This window comes from Zosterops lateralis, assembly GCF_965231275.1.
Source record: "Zosterops lateralis genome assembly, chromosome: 24".
NCBI lineage: Eukaryota > Metazoa > Chordata > Aves > Passeriformes > Zosteropidae > Zosterops > Zosterops lateralis.
The window spans coordinates 4,541,867-4,554,270 of record NC_139784.1 but is presented as its reverse complement, the minus strand read 5'-3'; the positions used below and the strand labels follow the sequence as shown (position 1 = coordinate 4,554,270).

Below are 12,404 nucleotides of genomic sequence, written 5' to 3'. Positions count from 1 at the left end.
CATTGGTCACACAACGGAAATCCTGGACCTCACACCCCCATGCTGGGGTTTTGGTGTTGTTTGGATTCCTATCCTGTAGGATGCACATCCCTAACAGCATTGTAGGAAGCAGACAGCTCCTGTGTGTCCCTCCTAGGGCTGAGACCCACAGGGGACAGCGTCCATCTGAGCTTCCCTGGCAGGATCTGTGCCACCTCTGCTGTGTCCCAGGAAGTACTCCCTCCCCAAGAATCACTCTGCTCTTCCTAGGTACAGCTCTGCCCTTCTCAGGACCTCACAGTGGCGCTGAAATTACAGCTCTGCTGTGCCTGGCGCCAGCTACCCTCGCCCCCACATCCCTGGAAGCAGCTGCCACCTGTCCCCAACCCAGCTCTGTCCCAGTAGCAGGGCTGGAGGGAGCCCCCTTGTCTCTCTGGGGGCTGGTGTGAGCTCCCTCTGCTCCCTCACTGGCTCAGGGGGAAGGACCAACTGTTGTGTTGGTGGTGCAGGAGCTGCCACCTGCACATTTGTGCTGTGCTGCCTCCGCCTCGGCAGCAGCCGCCTCCTGCCAGCCCCCCGCCCACCTGCCCGCGCCAAAGAGAGGTGGGGGCCACGTACCCCAGTCCTGTTACACCCTGATCCTGTGGATGGAGCACCACGGTGAGCTCTGCCCTCCTGCAGCCAGGCTGGGCAGGGGAAGGATGATGGTGAGTCCTGCCAGTGCCATGGTGGAAGGGCGGCTTTGAGGGGCAGGGGGACCCCAATTCCCCCCTTTGCATCGCATCCCCTTTTCTTCCTTCCCTTCAGGTCTCTCAATTCCTGCCCTTGTTTCTGGCAGTAGGGTGGGGGTCCCAGAGCAGTTCCAACAGCAGCAGCAGCAGGAGGCATCACCTTCCTGCCCACATTGCTGTGCTACCCCATCCCTCCCCAGTGCCACTGCCTCAGTTTCCCTCCCTGGCAGCAGGATCAGGTCTGAGCATGGTCCAGGATTTGGCTCAGCCCTCCACAGGGTCCTCATGGAGGAGCTGCCCCAATCTCGTGGTGGTTCTCCCCTTCCCCAAATGCCTGACTCCCTTCTCCCAGCGCTGCAGCTGGGAAGTGGGTTAAGGCGCTGGCTTGGGGAGGGATTTTTCCCGGGGTGTAATTTTTCCCTCCTACACACGGTCTGTTTTGAGCAGTGCCTGGAGGCTTCGCACCCCCAGCTCACTGCCGGGGCGGGGGAATGCGCTGGCTGCCAACCCAGGGAAGCGCCCGCTCCAGATCCCAGCTCGTTAGGAGAAATAGCAGCAAATTAATTAAGCCAATAGTTTGCTCTGCGCCAGCGGTGCCCCCCTCCCTGCCGACATGGGGAGAGGGAATGGGACAGGCCAGATCTAGGGCAGCTTTCCCAGGGGGAGCATTGCCCTCAGCATGGCACAGTGCTCCAGGTCCCTCCTGCTCGTGTGGCCCAATGCATCCCCATTGCCACCGGTGAGTGGGGTCTCAGGGTCTCTCTGTGCCTCAGTTTCCCCTCCTGCTGTCAGGAGAAGCCCCTCTCTGCGTGGCTGAACCTGGCCAGCAGCACCACTTGGCACCCAGGTCCGAGAACCCTTGTCCAGATGCCGTGGGGAAAGGGGATGGAGGAGCTCAGCAAAGTGGGATTTTTGGGGGGTGTTGGATGGGCTGTGGGGGATCTGAACGCTGGAGGCTGGAGGAACAGAGGAGGGACGAGCCGGGCCACGCTGTGCTGTGCCATCCCGACAGGACCGTGCAGCCGGGGATGGGGATGTGGGGACATGTTTTGCCGCTCTCTGGCAGCCGCATGGATGGAGTTGCCAGGCAACTGCCGGGTGGAGGCGAAGCGGGAACAAAGCGGGAGCTGCCGGGACCCTCGTTCCTCCATCTCCACCCGAACCTCTGGGCAGTGGGGCCCCGCAAAGGCCATGGGGTCACTTGCTGCGTCCCTGCAGGCGCCGCCACCGTCCCACCCCCGGAGATGCCGCAGGGCCGTGTTTTTGCAGGGGATGGACCCGGGAGAAGGGCACTGGCACCTGCTGGCCTGTCCAGAGGGTGCAAGGTGGGGCTGGGGGCGGCGGGCATGGGCAGGATGGGTGCTCAGCCCCCCGCGGGAGCGCGGCAGGAGGATCAGCCCCAGGCAAGCGCCACATCTCGCTCTGCCCTGCCCCGGAACCTGCCCCGGCACCTGTCCCGGCACGCCGGGGCCCGTTCCAGCCTGGCAGGCGGCGGAGTGGGGGGGTCTGGCAGCCACCCCGACCTGCCCACCCTGCCCGCGGGGGATCCCAGCCCCGGGGGTGCCAGGCTGGGGGGTCTCACACCCACCCCCGGCCCTTTCCCACGCTGCGGCGAGTGCAGAGAGCTGGGCTGGGAGTCGGGGGGTGGGTCACCCCACAGCTGGGGATGTGCCCCCGGTGCAGGGGACACTGGGGAGGGGCAGCACTGGGGGAAGGGCGGTGCCAGGTGCCCCTGGGCTGGCATGGGGGAGCTGTGTGGGTGTGCGGGGTTGTGAGGCAGCACATGGCAGGGGCTGTGGGGCTGTGCCCCCTGGTCGCAGTGGGTGTGTGACAGCAGGGGGTGACAGGCCCTGGGCCGTGTCCCTCTCAGCCGTACGATGTGTTTGCGGGGGAGGCGCGCGGTGGTACCCGGGGATGCGGCAGGGGAATGCGGGGAGATGGATGCGGGGGTGTGTAACGCATCACCTGTGCGGGGCTGCGGGGGGTGACCGTGTCCTGCTGCGCGCCGCTGTCACCGCAGCCCGGGGGCGGGCTCGGTACCGGGTGCGGTGCTGCGGGAGGGGGCGGGCAGGTGCCGTTGGCGGACCCGGGGGCGGCGGCGGTGCGGAGAAAGGGGCGGGCAGGTGCCGGGGTCGGCGGCGGCGGGGCCGTACCGGGGCGGGGCGGTGCTGGCGGCGGGGCCGGTGTGGGGCGGGCGCAGCGCGCAGCCGGTGCGGGGCGGGCGGGGAGCGGCGCCGCGGCCCGAGCCCGAGCGGAGCCGAACGGAGCCGCCGCCGCCGCCGCCGATGGGCCCCTGAGCCGCCGCCGCCGCCGCGCCCGGGCGGCCATGAAGCCGCTGGAGAAGTTGCTGAAGAAGCCGGGCTCGCACCTGCCCGTCCGCCCCGCTGCCCCCCCGGGGCAGGTACCGGGGCCGGGGTCGGTGCCCGCGCCGCGGCGGCAGAGCCTGTCGCGCCCTCCCGCCTCCCCCGAGGAGCCGGCGGGGCCCGCGGGGCCGGTACCGGGGGGCGAGGGCCGCTGGCTGGAGCTACGGCCGCCCGAGGCGCCGCTCCGCTCCCCCGAGGACCCGTCACCGGGCTGCGACCGCGATCGGGACCGCGACCGGGAGCGGGACCGGGAGCCGCCGAGCCCGGAGCCGCCGCCCGCCGCCCGGTGCTGCTGCGGCTGCGGCTGCGCCCCCGCCGCGCCCGCGCCCCCCGAGCGGCTCCTGGCCGCGCTCCTCGACCGACTGCCGGCGCCCGCACACGGGAGGGGCTGCGGGGCAGGTACGGGGCTGCGGGAGCGCCGGGACGGGCTGCGGGGGTGCCCGCGGCGGGAGCGCGGGGGGCGCGGGCGATGCGGCGGAGCGGGAACAGACCGGGGGCGGCCGCTGCTCGCGGGGAGGATGCGCTGGGGGATGCCGGGGTGGGAGACAGCGGGGTGCGGGACCCCCCGCCCGCTGAGGGTGGCGCAGAGCACAGCGGTGCCCGCTTGGGGTGACAAGGTCAAGGCTGGGTCCCCGCTGGGGCAGCGGGGTGGGCAGGGGTCTGTGGGGTGGGCAGGGGTTCCCCGGGCAGGACAGCGCGGCAGAGGGGCTGGCAAAGGGGTTGTGGCAGCGCCAGCTCGGTGGGGGCCGGGGGTGGCCGGGCACCGCCACTCACTGCAGCATCCACCTCCCGGTTGGATGGTCCTTAACATCCTCCTGGTGCTAAAATTAGCCCCGACTGGAGCTGCAGTGGAGGGGGGGCTGGTTGGACGCCCCTTTCCTCTGGCACAGCCCTCCCGGTGCTGTCCCTGTGGCTCCCCATGCCCAGTGTTGGGGTGGTTTCGGTGCCAGAGCTGGGTCTGAGCCAGGCCGGGTGCAGGGGGGTGGGAGCCTTCCCACACCACAGGGATCCCTGTCCCGGCCAATCCCACCCGGCTGCTGGACCAGAGGCCGTCGAGGAGCCCAGGCCACTGCCAGCCCCCTGCCCCAGTGATGCCAGGGCCGGGACTGGGTGCAACCACCGACAAGAGGAGCCCTCGGGTAGGGGCGAGCTGGGACTGGCAGCATCAGGTCCTCCCTGCACAAACACGCTGCCAGGCCTGCTGGTGCCTGGGCTGGCAGAGAGCAGGGGGGCAGGAGCCAGCATGGGGGTCCTGACACAGGGAAACATCCCTGTGACTCTGGGGTACAGCGTGAGTGCTGCAGAGGGATGGGGAAACTGAAGCAGGACTGGAGGGGGCTGCAGCCTGATGGGATGGGGGGAGTGCTCAACTCCTGCCCCACAGGCAGAACCTGGGAGGGGGCTGCACTCAGGGCAGGGGGCTGGGAGAGCTGGGGGCCGTGTACCTGCACTTCTCTGTGCTGGTGGTGCCCCTGCCTGTCCCAGTGCCCCAGACTGCCGTGTCCTGCTTTCAGCAGCAGCAGCTGATGCCCCTGGGTGCTGTGCCTGGCGCGGGAGTGCCAGGGGACCCTCTGCCCTGCCCTGGCTCTGATCCGTGACCGGGTTACCAGTCTGGGGGGTGACGGGGGAGTGGCTGGGTGGATGCTCTGCATGGCTCCTCCGTGGATCACATCCTTGGGCCTTGGGAGGGCTCTGGGGTCCCACCACAGTGTCCCCACTGGGCACCCCCGGCTGGGGACCCGCTCGGGGCCGAGGGTTGCTCTGGTGCCAGGTGAGGGAGCGGTGTCTCGTCCAAAGGTCGCAGCGGTGACTGATGCCAGCACCGGGCCCTCGGCTCACCCGGCCTCGCCAAAACACCTTCACAGGGTGGTGCCACCCACGCTGCCCAAAACAGCCCGGCTGCGGCACCCGCCCCGCGTGCCCCAAGCTGCGTGCCTCAGTTTCCCTTCGCCGTGCCCTGCTGTGCCTGCGGCCGGGCTCTCACGGGGCTCCGGGTGTGCCGGGGCGTCGCGGCCCCGGTGCCGCCCTGCCGGCGCCTCTGCCCCCACACCGGCTCGGCCGGGCCCGGCTGCCCCGGGGCTGGGAGCGGGCCCTGAGTCAGCGCCGGCGCGGGGGGGTTCGCGTGGGGCTCGGCCTCTCCCGGTGTCACCCTGAGAATTACCATCGCTCCCCGCACCCATCCGGCCCGCCGGGCACCACCCTCGGGGCTGTCGGGGGGCTCTGTGGTGGTGGTGGGGTGCCCACTCCTGTCCCCCTGTCCCCCCAGAGTCGCTGCTGGATGACATCGTGCTCACCCACTCGCTGTTCCTGCCCACCGAGCGCTTCCTGCAGCAGCTGCACCAGCAATATCCTGGGGGGCCGTCAGGGTGGGCACGGGGGTGGGCGAGGAGGGGTCTGAGGTTGGGCAGGAAGAGGGCACTGGGGTTCAGTGAGGGTACAGGGGTGCTGTGAAAGGGGCAGGAGAGTGGGTGCAACAGGGAGGGGTCCGAGGTTGAGCACAGGGAGGGCATGAGGGGGGCACGAGGGTGGGCACAATGAGGAGGGGTCCCAGGCTGGGCATGAGGAGGGCATTGGGGTGCAATGAGGGTGGGAATAAGGGGGCCATGAAAGGGACATGGTGGTGGCACAAGGGTTGGCGTGAGGGTGCAACCAGCAGGGCACCAGCATCAGCACCAAGGTGCTCTGAGGTTGGCACAAGGGAGGCCATGAGGGTGAGAAAAGGGTGGGCATGGGGTTGCAAGGAGAAGTGGGACATGGGGAGGGCAGTGGGGTGTTATGGGGGGCTCACAGGAGCAGCAAGAAGGGGATTGGGGTGCCATGAGGGTGGGCTACGGGTTTGGGTGCAAAGTGTGCAGTGTGTGCTACAACGACCTCAGTGAGGCCCCTCGGGTGCAGCGGGTGCTGGGGGGTGGCCGAGGGTCCCTCCTTGCCGTGGCACCTCCTTGACACTGGCACCTTTGTGCTGGCGGCCGGCAGCCCCCCGGCGCGCTGGGAGGAGGGGTCGGGGCTGCGGCGCAAGCGGGCGGTGCTGGCCGTGCTGCTGCACTTCCTCGAGACCTACAAGGGGCTGCTGCAGGAGGAGGAGAGCGCCGGGAAGGTCATCAAGGTGGGTGTCCCCTTCCCGTGTCCCCCCCTGGGTCTCCGGCAGTCCCGGCCCTGACACCTCTCGCCCCACAGGAGCTTTACCTGCTCATCATGAAGGACACGTCCCTGTACCACGAGCTGGAGGATGAGATCCTCAAGCTGCACCAGCTCGTGGAGACTGTGGAGCTCAAGTGAGAAGAGGGTCAGGGGGTCCTGGGGGTGCCTGGCGGTCGGGGGTCCCCAGGGGGACCAGAGGTCACTGGGTCAGGGGTTCCCAGGGAGGGCAGGGAGCCCTGTGGGACAAGGGATCCCCAGGGAGGACAGGAAACCCTGAGGGTCCCTCTGGGTCAGGAGGCCCCTGGAGAGGGCAGAGGGTCCTGGGGGTCCTTGTGGGTCAGAGAGTCCCCAAGGATAAGGAGTTGTGGCCCTTGGGGGTGCCCAGGGGCTGGAGGAGGGGTCAGTATCAGCCCACCCCGGTGCCCTCCTGGTTGCACCTTCACATCCACCTTTGTGCCCCCTCATCCCCTCGCCCTGCACAGCCTCGGACCCCTCCCCACTGCACCCTGGTGCCCACCCTCCCCCTGTGCCCGCCCTCCCCCTGTGCCCACCCTCCTCCTGTGCCCGCCCTCCCCCTGTGCCCACCCTCCTCCTGTGCCCACCCTCCTCCTGTGCCCGCCCTCCCCCTGTGCCCACCCTCCTCCTGTGCCCACCCTCAGGGTGCCCCGGTGCCCTCCCTGTGCCCACCCCGCCAGGAGTGACCCCTGGGTGGGGCTGCCGGGGCACCCCGGGGGTCCAGGGCCCTGCCTGAGCCTGTCCTGTGCCCCCACAGAGTGTCCGACGAGACCCCTCCCCCGAACAAGCAGGTGAAGCCGCTGTTCCGGCATTTCCGACGCATCGACTCCTGCCTGCAGACCCGGGTGGCATTTCGGGGCTCTGACGAGAGTGAGTGACTGTGGGGGGAGCTGAGGAGGACTGGGGTCCCCTCCGTGACCCACCAGCCGTGCCCTCTCCGGCTCTGCCCAGGGCCCGCTCCGTGCCTCAGTTTCCCCGGCGGGCAGTGCCCGGGGTGGTGTGGGGGTGCTCGGCGCTGACCCCCCGCCCTCTCCCCAGTTTTCTGCCGCGTGTACATGCCCGACCACTCGTACGTCACCATCCGCAGCCGCCTCTCGGCCTCTGTGCAGGACATCCTGGCCTCGGTCACCGAGAAGCTGCAGTACTCGGAGGAGCAGAGCCCCCGCGGGGACGCGCTCATCCTGGTCACCATGGCCTCGTCCGGAGGTGCCCGGGGGGGGGCCGGGGGGGCTGCGGGCGGGGCTGGGGGGGGTCCGGCCGGTGCTGACCCCACCCTGTGCCCCTCGGCAGAGAAAGCGGTGCTGCAGCCCAGCGAGGAGTGCGTGTTCACCACCCTGGGCATCAACAGCCACCTCTTCGCCTGCACCAGGGACACTTTCGACTCCCTGGTGAGCCCCGCGGTGGGGACACCCCGGCAGGGACCCCCCAACACCTGCCCGGCCCTGTCACCCTCCCACTCCCGGGTCCAGCGCCCCCTGAGTGCCCCCCCGTGTCCCCTCGCAGGTGCCACTGCCCGAGGAGATCCAGGTGGTCCCGGGAGACACCGAGATCCACCGCGCCGAGCCCGAGGATGTCGCCAACCACCTCACAGCCTTCCACTGGGAGCTCTTCCGCTGCATCCACGAGGTTTGGGGGGCTCGGGGGGCTCGGGGGAGTTGCCTCACTGCAGAGTTTGGGATGGGGAGGCTCTGATGGAAGGTGTGCATCCCTCCCCCAGCTGGAATTCGTGGATTACGTGTTCCACGGGGAGCGGGGCCGGCGGGAGACGGCGAACCTGGAGCTGCTGCTGCAGCGCTGCAGTGAAGTGCAGCACTGGGTGGGCACGGAGCTGCTGCTCTGCGAGGGGCTGGGCAAACGCGCCCACCTGCTCAAGAAGCTCATCAAGATCGCTGCCATGTGAGTGGGGGGCCGCGGGGGGGCTGCAGGGGGGTCCCTGCCGTGCCCGGCCCGCCCCTGACAGTGTCCCCCACCAGCTGCAAGCAGAACCAGGACATGCTCTCCTTCTACGCCATCGTCATCGGCCTCAACAACGCCGCCGTCAGCCGCCTGCGCCTCACCTGGGAGGTGAGGGCTGGGGTGCCCCGACCCCCTGTGCTCCCACATCTTCCTGTGCCTTTCTCAACACCCCTGGCCCTTTCCTGGGTGACCCCAGACCAGCCCTGGGTGCTCCCTGACACCTCCCAGGAACCTTGGGGTGCTGGTGCCCACACCTGGCTGCTCCTAGACCCCTCCTGGGTTCTTTCAGACCCCACCTTGTGTGTTCTTGGAACCCCCCAGGAACTCCCTTCCCCCTCAGTACTCCCAGAACTTCTCTGGGTGCTCCTGGACTGTTCATGGATGCTCCCACCCCACTCTCCAGTGCTCCCAGACCACCCCTGGGTGCTTCCTGACACTGCCCAGCTGCTCCCAGGATCTTTGGGATGCTCGTGCCCACAGCTGTCTCCTCTCAGACCTCTCCTGGAGCTCTCCCTGACCCCACTCTGGGTGCTCTTGGAACCCTCCAGGAGCTCTCACCCCACCCCAGTGCTCCTAGGACTCCTCTAGGAGCTCCCAAACCACCCCTGGGCCTTTCTGGACACCCTCAGATGTTCCCTGACCCTTTCCTGGGTGCTCCCAGAACCTCCTCAATGCTCCTGCCCTCCCCTTCGGTGCTCCCTGGCCCTGCTGGATGCTACCTGCCTTCTCCCCTGTTTTGTCTTCCAGAAGCTCCCAGGGAAATTCAAGAATCTGTTTCGGAAGTTTGAGAACCTGACGGTGGGTGAGAGGTGTGGGGGCTGCTCTGGGTGTTGAGGGAGGAGTCCCCAGACCTCCCCTGGGGGTGTTTGGGATGCTGGTGAGGAGGGGACACTTCTGAGGTGTCCTGGGGTGTCCTTGCCCCTCTCCCCCAGGCCACCAGCCCCATACCCATGGCCACCAGCTTGGGGGGGATCCAGGGCACCCCTGAGGAGCCCCCCCAAAGCCTGACACCCTCATTCCCCACCAGGACCCCTGCAGGAACCACAAGACCTACCGGGAGGTGCTGGCCAAGATGAAGCCTCCCCTCATCCCCTTCGTGCCACTCATCCTCAAAGGTGAGGGGGGTCTCAGGGCCTTCTCCTCGGTGGGCTGGGGTCCCTCTGATGCCCCACAGGATCCCCCCCATCACCCCCTCTCTCCCCCAGATCTGACCTTCCTGCATGAAGGCAGCAAGACCCTCCTGGATGGGCTGGTCAATGTGGAGAAACTGGTGGGTTCTAGGGGGGAATGGGGCAGAGGGACCCCCAGGATGAGAGGAGGGAACTCCCCTGTGGGGCTGGAGGAGCCCCTCCCCCGAGGGTTTGGGGCTCCCCTGTCTGGGGGGTGGGAGGGTTCAGAGTCTTTTGGGTGCAGAACAGGATGCAGGGGGGTCCCTGAGGGTTGTGCAGGAGGCTCCTGGAGGGGTCAGTGGTCCCTGGGGGGGCTGGGTGGGCTCTCAGGGGGCTGGGGCTGACTCTGGGCTCTCTCTGTGCCCCAGCACTGCATCGCCGAGAAAGTGAGAACCGTGAGGAAATACCGGAGCCGCCCCCTCTGTGAGTGGGGGGCACGGGGAGGGGGCACTGCCGGGGCTGGGAGGCACTGCTGGGGCTGGGGGGGCACTGCTGGGGCTGGGGGGGCACTGCCGGGGCCGGGGGGGCACTGCCGGGGCTGGGGGGGCACTGCCGGGGCTGGGGGGGCACTGCCAGGGCCGGGGGGCACTGCCGGGGCTGGGGGGGCACTGCTGGGGGGGCCGACACAGCCCTGAACCTGCAGTGCTGGCCCTGAGGGATGGGGATGTGGCCAGAGCATCCTCACACCTCTTTGTCTCTGTTCCTGCATCCCTGAATCCCTGTGTTCTCGTCCTTCATCCATCCCTTCATCTCTCATTCTTTCACTCTGCATCCCTGAATCCCTGCATCCCCATTCCTGAATCCCCATTCCTGCATGCCTGAACCCTTATCCCTTCATCCCTGTCCCCACATCCCCATTCCAAATCCAATTTCATCCCCACCCCTGTCCCTGTGTCCCTATCCCTTCATCTGCACCCCCTGCATCTCTTCCTTCCTTCAATCCTCACTTCCACGTTGCCACCCCCATTTCCTTCCTGCATCCCCTGCATTCCCACATCCCCAACATTCCCACTAATCCCTTGCTATCCCTGCGTACTTCTATCCCTGTCCCTCCATCCCTACATCCCTCCATCATCATTCCCACATCCCCATCCCGCCATCTTCTATCTTTCCATCCCCATCTCTCCATCCCCTCCATCCCCTCCATCCCTCCATCCCCATCCCCTCCATCCCCATCCTCTCCATTCCCACACTGCATTTCCCATCCCCATCCCTCCATCCCTGTTCCCTGTTCCATTCCCAGGCCTGGAGCTGGAGGCGTCCCCGGCCCAGCTGCAGACCAAGGCCTACGTGCGGCAGCTGCGGGTCATCGACAACCAGAACCTGCTCTTCGAGCTCTCCTACAAGCTGGAGCCCGGCAGCCAGTGAGGGGGGGCCCGCCCCGGGACCCCCAAACCCCGGGACCCCCCCCGGGGGGCCCGGAGCCCCCCAGCACTGACGCACTTTGCCCAGCCCCGGCCCTTGGGTGCTGCCCCCACCCTTGGGGGGGTTGGGGTGGGTTTGGGGACCCCCCCCGGCGCATCACCCTCTCCTCCCGCCCCCTCCCCTGGCTGGGGCACAGGGGCCCCTGGGGGGGCCATGTCCCCCCCTCTGTCCCCTCTATTTTTGTATGTGTGGCCCGCCCCCCCGACCCAGACGTGTATATTTTCTACTGCCGCTGTCCGGAATTGTACATTTATTTTTTAAGAAAAAGGAGGAAAAAGGAAAAAAAAAAAATCAAGCTGGGGATGGGGTGGGAAGCCCCAATAAAAGTCTGTCCCGGCATCTGTCTCTAATGTCATGCTAAGGAGTGAGGTCATGTGGGAGTGACGTCACAGCTCGCTGCCGGTGACGTCATGAACCCGGCACTGACTGGGTGGAGCTGACCCTCTCAAGATGGCGGCAGCGCGGAGTCAATCTTTGACCCTCCAAACATGGCGGCCGCAAAACTGTTTCCTCAACCCTCCCAACATGGCGACTGCTGGAATGCTCAGCTGACCTTCTCAATATGGCGGAAGGGTGGGACGGGCGGCGTAGACGCGCTCTGTCACGGCATCACAGGCCTTCAGAAGAGTTTCGACACAGAGTAGGGATTTTCTTCACGGTGGTGCCTCTCTGCCTTCGGTCACCGGGACTCCGCGGCTCCCGACGCTCATGAAGCCAGAGTGACCTTCCCAAGATGGCGATGACGGATGTGTTCCCCACGGCCACCCGACCTCCTCATCATGGCGCTGCTGCCCCGCCGTGCCCATCCCACATCCGGTTGGGTCGCGCCGGCGCAGAAGGGCCACGGCCGCCATTTCGTTCGGCGGGGCTGGGGCCGGGGCCGGGAGCGGCGGGAGGAGCCGCGGGTGAGCGGGGGAGGGCCGGGGGGGATCGGCGGGGCCGCGCCGGGCCGGGACTCGCGGGGCTCGGGGGGCCGGGACTGCGGCCGCGGGAGCCCTGTCTGGGGTGTGGTGTCTTGGGGTGCGCGCGTGGGGCCTGTGCGGAGCCTGGGATCGGCGGGCCGGGGGGTGCGCTGAGGCCTGCGCGGATCTGGGGGGTGCCCGAGGCCAGCTCAGGGTCCTTGGAGCCGTCTGAGGGGTCCCTGGGGCCGTCTGAGGGCCCGCAGTGCCGGCTGTGGAGTGCCAGGAACCGGGGGGCTCGAGCCCCCCCCATGGACTCCCCTGAACCCTCCCGCCCTGAGCCCTGGGACGGCTGTGAGATCTCCCACTCCCCTGACTCCGGGGTCACGTCAGGGACCCTTCCCCAGAACTGCCCTGGACCCGCAGCTTGGGTGTGCCCGGACCCGGCGGGTCTGGGGGCCGTGACCCCAGTGGGGACCCCCACTGTGAGCTCTAGATCTCCTGTGAGACCCGTCCCCAGGACCCACATGGGCCTCCACCGAGACCCCCGAACTGTCCTTGACCTCTCCACCTGACCCGTGTATTGTATGTTGGAGCCCTCCCCAGGACCCTCGTGTACCCCCACCCTGGGTGTGCCTGGAACTGGCAGGACCAGTGGCCTGGGACTCCTGAGATCCCCACACTGACCTCCTGGCCTTCTCTGCCCTTCCTTGCACTCCTGTCTTT

The 12,404-nt window shown here is 67.9% G+C and overlaps 1 protein-coding gene across 2 annotated transcripts; it reads left to right on the top strand.

Annotated features, from left to right (window-relative positions):
• Nucleotides 1–3,036: 3,036 nt before the first annotated feature.
• RAPGEFL1 (Rap guanine nucleotide exchange factor like 1) lies at nucleotides 3,037–10,722 on the top strand (the record flags this gene model as incomplete). Of its 2 annotated transcripts, none has more annotated exons than XM_083877612.1 (15): nucleotides 3,037–3,472; nucleotides 5,340–5,439; nucleotides 6,050–6,179; nucleotides 6,251–6,348; nucleotides 6,987–7,099; nucleotides 7,268–7,435; nucleotides 7,520–7,617; nucleotides 7,733–7,855; nucleotides 7,947–8,125; nucleotides 8,203–8,293; nucleotides 8,933–8,983; nucleotides 9,213–9,300; nucleotides 9,391–9,455; nucleotides 9,723–9,777; nucleotides 10,598–10,722. In XM_083877612.1, 15 exons carry the CDS (start codon nucleotides 3,037–3,039, stop codon nucleotides 10,720–10,722), a joined length of 1,920 nt encoding a protein of 639 aa, XP_083733738.1. The 2 variants fall into 2 exon arrangements, with proteins under 2 accessions (XP_083733738.1, XP_083733737.1); XM_083877611.1 differs by having other exon boundaries at nucleotides 6,029–6,179.
• Nucleotides 10,723–12,404: the final 1,682 nt, after the last annotated feature.